Source organism: Sinocyclocheilus grahami, unplaced genomic scaffold, assembly GCF_001515645.1.
Source record: "Sinocyclocheilus grahami isolate Dianchi unplaced genomic scaffold, SAMN03320097.WGS_v1.1 scaffold1576.1, whole genome shotgun sequence".
Taxonomy (NCBI): Eukaryota; Metazoa; Chordata; class Actinopteri; order Cypriniformes; family Cyprinidae; genus Sinocyclocheilus; species Sinocyclocheilus grahami.
In genome coordinates this window covers 140,388-149,087 of record NW_015506755.1, presented here as the reverse complement: position 1 = coordinate 149,087, position 8,700 = coordinate 140,388, and the positions used below count along the sequence as shown (strand labels likewise).

The following is an 8,700-nucleotide window of genomic DNA, read 5'->3' as shown; positions in this document are numbered from 1 at the left end:
ACACATACATATATATATATATATATATATATATATATATATATATATATATGTATGCATGCATGTATGTATATAAATGCCTCCTCATTAAACACCACCGCATTAGATCACTGATCCAAAAAACTTTTTTAGGTTACATATACCGGTTCAATTAAAATGTTTTATTAATAATAAAAATAAGCTAATAAACTTAAAATGCAAGTCATAAGTAACTTCTTCAATTATCAGTCCCTCTCTAATGCAAACTTCAAATGAGAGAATGGAAACAGGTAGACACAATGAACCACACTGTGCTTGGGTTCTGTATCTAATGGCGTGTCTGATTGTTACGACTTATAAAAAGGGAAGGGATTTGTATTTTTATGCTTCTGATGAGGTTTTTCGATCCACCAGCGGTATAGTGTCTGTGTCTGAAAGGTTTTCTCACTCTGGTTCGAGTTCAGGTGGGATTTGTGGTCACTGCAACATAGCGGGTCTTTTACAGCAGTGGCTGAATCTGACCTTCGATGAAGCTGGCTTTTACAGGAATAAAAGAATCCCACAGAATAAAAGATGAGAGATCAAGACTGTTGATACAGTGAAGTGACTCTCCTCCTCCGTTCTGCTCCAGGGTCGGATTTCTCTGTAAAGCAATCTGATCAGAACTTGTAAAACAAGGGAATGTGCTAATAAGGATTCAGGAATGACCCGACAGACCAAAAACGCTGGACAACTAAAATACCGAGGATAAACAAAGATTAATCATATCTCCCAAAATAATCAATGAATTGCCAAAGAGATTTGGGAAAACCTTCAAACTGCTTTGAAACTCTAGGTGTTCTAGATGATAATACAAGTGTGATTCACAGATAACCTTTACTTACACAGCTAAACAACTTCCAGCTTCTCAAAGACAACCGGATGATAGCGGAGGTCAAATGAAGCCGCATGAATAAACTTCCAATGCCTACAATTATTCTGCTAAAACAAGAGGCTTCCGTGCATCAGAAATGGGTTGGTTAGTATTCAAGAGACAAGCTGAATATTAATAACTGCTTCACAGGGAATTTTTGTGGACTCTTTCATTGTTGGAATTGCTTGAGGGTAGAAAGAAAAGCCTTTCAATTAAAAGTTGTTTAACACTCTTCATTAAAGGATTGGACCCAGATACAGTCTTCCCTCTTGCCTTAAATTGAGGTGCAGGATGTACTGAAGGACTTCCGATGCTTAACTAGCGGTAAACCCCTGCAGAATGTCTAATGAAATTACCTCACGATACAGAGGCAGAGAACCGATCGAACATCAAACAAAGCGTTATTTTTGTCTTAATTCGTTCACCAACTTTGTTTAGTCATTTCTGGACTGATCTGCATGCAGTATCGATTCCCTTTTTTCATGATTAATCAGATGCTGCTCTCAGTCTCTCAGTTCTGAAGATGAAACAGTTCAGCACTTCTCATATTACTGAAGAGGTATTGACGATTATAAAAGCCAGATAATTCCACCTCTATAATCTAGTTGGATGAGTCACATACAAAGTAGAAAATAGCTGTCAATACTTTTTCCCCCATTAGAATTATATGAAAATTAAAAAAAAAATAAAAAACTGTAAATACTAACGTTACTGTATGTCTGATGTTTCATGTTTGCATCATGGTGACAGGCTGTTGTTTTTATAGAACATATAGTTAATAATAGTCTACTGGTGTTATACCTTCAGTCATTTTGAATTTGAATTACCTTGACTTTTGAGATTTTTTTAAAGCACTTTCCTCGTATTATTTCTCAACATAGAATAAGCATAAGACAAGTTTGTTCAAGATGTAGTTGAATTTCCTGCATCTTTTCTGCAAAGATATTTAACAAGTGATTTGTTTAACATTTATCATGTTGACAACTTCATGTGTGGTGCACATGGAATAGAATTTTCTTTAACTAAAGGGTTAATAAAGAAAAAGTTACTTGAATCATGTTGTAGTTACATTTTCAAGTTGACTAGTTAAAAATCGTAAAAAAATTGAGAATCGGTCAAATGTTCTGAAAAAAAATCTTTTTTTCGAGAGCCCTAATTTGAAATAAATATTGTTACACTATAAATATCCTGACTGCCTTTTTGTGTCCTCCTATTCTTTCTACCTATTATTTTGCATGTGAAATGTACAACAGTTCTGCTTTCTGCAAGTCTGCTCACACATTAGCTACGGTTTGTTATCGGGTCTAAATTGTTTTTAACTGCCTCATCCATCAATAACAGACACTTTTTGCATTACATTGTAACAGGAACACAAAACAATCAGCACTGGAACAAACCTCTAAAACAGGCAGAGACTTGAAAACACTGCATTTCTTCTAAAAGCTATGATTCCTCATAATATCACTCATTTAAGTCATGTAAACATGGTCATTACTGAAAAAAAAAAAACATCTGGACTGAACTGTAATTCATGGAGTTAACAAACAAAGTTCAGGGATTTAAGAGTCTGGAATCAAAATTTAGTGCTAAAAAAATGGCAGAAAGCATGAGACGAGATCGTTTATGAAGCCTTGAGATGTTTTTTGTTGGCTCAGATGTGGAAAGTCTCCTTAAACATTAACACCAGACTCGTGAATCAGAGTCTTATTGGCTGGTTAACAAGCAGTGATGCTAAAATCTCCCCAAAAGAGCGAAGGTCGACTTATTCCTTCAACACTGGAGACGATATAGACGAAGTCTCAAAGCTTTATCAAAAAGTCATTATTCTGATTCTGTTGCATCATTCAGGGTAACATTTATAGCAAAGAAGTATTTGTAAGGATAAAAACAAAAATGAATAATAAATAAAAGGCTTACCATGTTAAAGTCTAGGTTCCTGTCCACCCACTCGGTAGCAGCCTCGAATTCGTCATACATCTCCATAATGTAGAGCGTGTCCAGTGCATCCACAATGGTGGCTCCTTTGAGACTACCTGTGGATAAATATGACAACAAAACATTTGAGAAAACTTCCTGTGGGGATACCTCTAGGATCAGAGCTGAAATAAACCAATAGCTTTATGATAAAGACCTCGGAGCCTTTGAGATATGGTCACTAATGCCCTGCCTAAGGGAAAATCCTGTGTAGAGAGCAAACAAACCACGGCTACAACAAATGAAAACCTCGCGAGTTAACACCCTCAAAGGGAAGCCAAGGTTAAGACGAACAGATCTTACACAGGCCAAGTCAGATTACTTCAGTATTTTAGTAGATAACATGAACACAACAAAGAGGATAAAAGAAAGGCAGATGCTCAATAACTCTCTGGTGTTGTCTTAGACAGTGAAGATTATACATTGACTCAGATTTGGGCTCCTTAGTTCCATATTGATGCGAATCAGTTTATCAGGAAACAGGAAAAGGAAACAGGATTTGTGCTAATCAAGCAAAACACCATAAAAATGAGCAAAGTGCCCTCCCTCCTGCTTCCTACAGCCACACTGTTCTTTAGGCAGAACAGTCCCCATGCGGTTAAATCGCCCCGTCATAAAAGTTCGAGTTTTATGATCTGATGTGGCTTTTTCAAGACTGCTTTGGTCTAAAGTCATTATTCTACTTTATAACCCTGCTCCCTAAACCAAAATCACAGGTTACTGTAGACTTCACTTTGTAAAAGCCAGGGAAACAGACAAAGACGAGAACGTGTCATACTAAACTACAATACTGGGGTACAAGGACATGAGCTTTGGAAATTCATGTAGCAAAGGTAAACAGTCTGAAGGCAGAGAATTACGGTATGTGCGTATTATGGTCAACATGCAGGTTATCAGATCCTAGCGGTCTGGCTTTTGTAAATGCCATGAGTGAAATAAATCAAGTTTCATGGGGTAATAATTTAAATTAATAGCATATTAATTCATTGTATTTTTTGTGTATTTATAAAAACAACCAAATGCAATAAATATAAAAAATAGAAACGTAGAAATGAATTAATAAAAATAATATGCATTACATTATATAATACAATAATACACAGGTAAATAAAAAAAATTCCACATGCTGTACATTTACAGTTGTGCACGCAAAATAAGACAAATATACACATCATCATCCTGTTCAAAAGTTTACACCCCCGGGTCTTAATGCAGCGTGTTTCCTTCTTGCGCATCAGTAAATGTTTTCACCTTTTGTAATTGTTATGTATGAGTCCCTCAATTGTCCTCAGAGTGAAAAGATGGATGTAACACGGACACCTTAAAATAAAGTGTTACCATTTTTTGTTTATATACATTTTATTTACTTGTGTATAAACAAACTGCTCACATTCCGCTGAAGCCAAAAAAATTCAATACCCAATATACAGAAAGCAGATGCAAACAGTACGCAAATACAGGTGTTCTATGCAGAGACGATGCAAATCAAAAATCTCCTTTACGGCAGAAACTGCACTGTAGGTGAAAGGACAGCATATTTGTGCATTGCCGTGTCTTTTCACGGGCCCCTGAGAACTCAATCCCTGGGTTAGACATTCACGTCCCAAAAGCATTCCCCCTACATGACTGGTTTTACCCTCTGAATGCTGACCCAAATCAGGCCTATACTAGCTTATCCACAGGGATAATGTCCACTGCACAGGTTTAAGAGGCTCTCAGACACTATAAACTTATCTTATCAATTCCAATTACACTGGTAAATTATAAACCAGCACTTAATGACCTGATAAAGCTATTCACAGACATGAACCCCTGCTGAATCTGATGAGAGCATGTACTGACCTCAGGTTAGAGGTGATGGGACACCAGCCTGCTTGTCTTTTAATACAAAGACTCGATCTTATCACCGTTGTACCCCTTGAGAAGGTTGTGGGTCGAAGACGATAACAATCTGACTTCCAAAGTACAATTAACTATTGAACCATCTTCCATCCCAGTGCATGTTATGGATTAATCAATGAACTGGTTATTCTTAAGCAGGGTCAAAACAAAACAGAAATTAGCACTAATGCTTGACGTTAACATTTTGTGGTGGAGCTCATCTCAGCAAGGCCTGTATAACAGATGGCTGCTCATTTGGGATCTGAAAGAAAGCCATTACCACGAGTGAACCTCCTGGAAGCGGCATTATCGAAATGAAGGTTGACCTCCAGAGCTTTTTGGCAGGGAATTGACATTGGCAGCATCTGCAAGGTGGTACATTCCTGCATGTTTATTCTGGGCTGACAGATACTGGACAGTAACTCAAAAAACATTATCTGGCAGGACATTTGTTTTTAAAGAAATGACCTTTTGCCCCCATGGTGCATGTCTACAAATAATCAAACATGGGACACAAAGTAAAGTCTACCGAAAGTCTAAAACTAGGTCTAATTTAAAAACACACCTACTTCTCAGTCAAACTGCAATTAGTATTGTCCATAAAATGCGTTGCACAAATTCGAACATCTGGGTTGTGCTGTTCTGTTGTAAATAAATCTTAACCAATGATTCCTAATTGCATCTACTTCCGGAAGGCCAAATAAAGTGCTTTTGCTTTCGCACTGAATCACACAGCGTCTCCCTGACATGGCTGCATCAACACTACCGCTGTTCCTGAAACCACGCCTTCTTTCTTTGCATGCACATTTGGGCGGCATTATGCTAATATTTCCACATAGTGACGTAGATATGTGGGGGCGTGTTAAAACGAGCTATTTTAGGTAGGTGTGGCTGACTCTTAACTTTTATAAAGAATATCTCTTTGGATTTGAGACTTTAGTCTTCGCAACTTTACAGATCTTCCTTATGCACCAAGAGCTTGTAACACTCCAAAGAGAAAGGAAAACTTGAAATCGCATCATATGACCCCTTTAAATATATCTAATAATCATGCAGTCAAGCCAATACTGATAATTTTTCAATTTACATTTGATTTTTTTTTTCCCTGAATGCTTACTTGAATACTTAAAGGGATAGTTCACACAAAAATGACAATTCTTCTATATGACTTCCTTTATTATTTGTGAAACAAAAGGCATTTTGAAAAATGTATATTTGAATTATATATACACAGTATAATAAAATTCAAAGGGGTCTTTTTTGGACCTCTACACTCTTCAAAAATTAAATTAAATAATTTATTATTGATCACTGTTGATAAATAAATTACTTAAATGATGACTAAATGTTTACTTGAGATAATATATCTGAAGGTTGCATACCATTGTGTTAATTATATACAATTTAATAATTGATAAATAACTTAATTCATAACCTTTTAAGTAAAGGAATATATGTTAAAAACGTACGAAAACTAGCATTGGGATTTTTTGGGAAATTTGGGAAACATCACATTAATATTGGTATCAGGAAAACCCTACTGCACACTGTCATACAAACTGAAAGCAATTATTTAACAGTCTCATGAACCATTAGCACATTTAACAGTTATGATTCTTGGCTCATTTCGCGACAAAAAAAAAAAACACAGTTTAATGAGTCAGTTGACCCAGTAATCACTCTGAATGATTCTCTGACTTGTTCCATTTCTATGCCAATAATTAGCCAATTCAACTCAGAGTGATTAATCATATAAATGAGTCATTTAAAAAGTATTAAAAAAATAACCAGCAATTTGTTCATGAATCAGACATCACTGATTGTGCTGTTTATTTGTTTGTGCATGCAACCAATGAGAACAACATAATAGAAAGTTGTGTTGTCTGTTTACTGTCCGATACTTGACCATGTCCTGTGGTTCTCAGCATGTTTGATTCAGACTGCAAGCTCACAACTCAGCTAAAAAAAATAAAAAATTTTGCCGCAGGGTTGTAGATTCAGCAGCAGGGAACTGCCGCTACTCAATACAAACAGTAAAACATCACCTCCTCTAGTGACACTGTTGCTCAATGAGGAAAACGTATAAACAGACAGTATCAGTGAACTCAGAGGACTGACACAATCTCTAGTCAGAGCTTCTAAAGCAAAATACATGACTTCAAAAATAAGATTAGGCTGATGATTACAGCTGAAACATGAAGACTCGTCTTGCTCAGCATAGGGCTGGGCGCTATACCGGTATGAAAGTGACTACCGGTATTATGTCGTTCCAAGATATGGATTTTGCTATACCATGGATACAGTTATATATTCATGAATTTAAATTTTGCATTTCTATAGTTTTGTTCAATTTGGTACGCTTTGCAAATTTTAACACAAATGACGATAAAGAGTTGAGGCTGAACGTTTTTGTCCTCTGTGTGCAACGCCGTACTACACAGGCATTAGTAATCAAACACAGAGCATCGTAACAGACCAATATTAATATTGCGGCAATGTAATAAACATATGTAAACATGTGGACTGCACTAAACACTGTTAACTTTAGACCAGTGGTTTCTTGAAAATTTAAAATAGCATAGAGAGAATAACTGTTGTTAATATATATATTTTTTTTCCATGCTGTCCGCTAAGGCATAGGACACACACACAGTCTTTCCTCCTCACCAACGACATTAAACACAGTGTCTACACCGGACGCGAGTGGCAAAATACAGTAGAAACCATTATAATCAGTGACACTGTGTACACTGGATGCGACGCGACAAAACCCGACATTAAACTGATGCCTTATTCTATTTATGACATACTGACACAAAGTTAATATGATTTGCAGCGGTCGCGTCCAGTGTAGAGCTGTTGCAGCGCGACGTGACAACTGTAGCGTCCTGTATAGACACGGTGAGTGAAGCCGAGATCAAGATATGCATTGTCATATTTTCTGCATTTAGCATTTGAACGACCAGCACCTGCCTGGGTCTGTGCGAAAAAGGGGGGGGTCGTCTTATAATCAGGGTCGTCTTATATTCGGGCCAATACGGTAATTACCTCAATAGGACTCACCGTACCCGCTTGAGCACTCCGTTATCAGTTGTAAAAGTTGTGGTTGTATCAATAACAGACCACTAGATGGCGCGATTGAAGTATCAGAGTTGTATTGCAGGCAGCCATGTAGAAATATAAATAAACAATGTATGGTTCTGCTCTAAGCATAAAAGTTACAAGTTTGTTAAATGACTTCCAGTGCCAGGTAAATGTAAAGCAGATTATGAATATACTTAAGATTAGGGCTGTGCGATTTGGGGGAAAATATCAAATTGCGATTTTTTTTTTTACAGATATTGCGATTGCGATTTGATTTGCGATTTTAAATTTGCAAAGTCAAGCTTCAGCTCAATATTGCCAATAATGTGCAGCACAGGTTTCTGCTGAAAAAAACAATAGAAACCGTCACAGAAATTCTTATAGTTTCCATTAAACCGTTATAAAATTTTTGTTTTGGGCATTATTCCAATAGGAATTACTGTTGTTCTATTGGTTGCCATCTGCCAGATTACATCCCACCAATAGAATCCATCAAATAGACACCATTATAGTTTACATTAAAACCAATACAATTCCCATTATATCTCTGAAATCCATTACATTTGTTATTGTGTTTTGGGAGGGGTTCTATTGTTTTTTTTTCTTCAGCAGGCAAGATTATAATGGTAATTTACATTCGTTTTAAACGCGGAGCCAGGTGCGAGTCGACACAGGTTGCGCGTGTGCGTCAAGCCTCATCCATACTGCCAGATGCGCTCGTGGAGACTTGCGGTGTGGAGCCAGGTGCGAGTATAAACGAGCATTACGAGACAGGCTGTGCGAGCGCGGCAAGCATTAATGGCTCATCCGTGACGCGGGGGGCAGAGAGGAGCGAGTATGAGAAGCATTCACAGACACAGGCTGTGTGT

The 8,700-nt window shown here is 37.1% G+C and overlaps 1 protein-coding gene across 1 annotated transcript in view; it reads right to left on the bottom strand.

Annotated features, from left to right (window-relative positions):
- The window catches only part of LOC107571284 (mannosyl-oligosaccharide 1,2-alpha-mannosidase IA-like), a 55,663-nt gene that overhangs the window by 6,640 nt on the left and 40,323 nt on the right, over window positions 1-8,700 (bottom strand). The window contains exon 3 of the mRNA XM_016257601.1: window positions 2,810-2,925. Coding sequence (XP_016113087.1) covers window positions 2,810-2,925 — 116 coding nt within the window. The remainder of the gene's footprint in view (window positions 1-2,809; window positions 2,926-8,700) is intronic.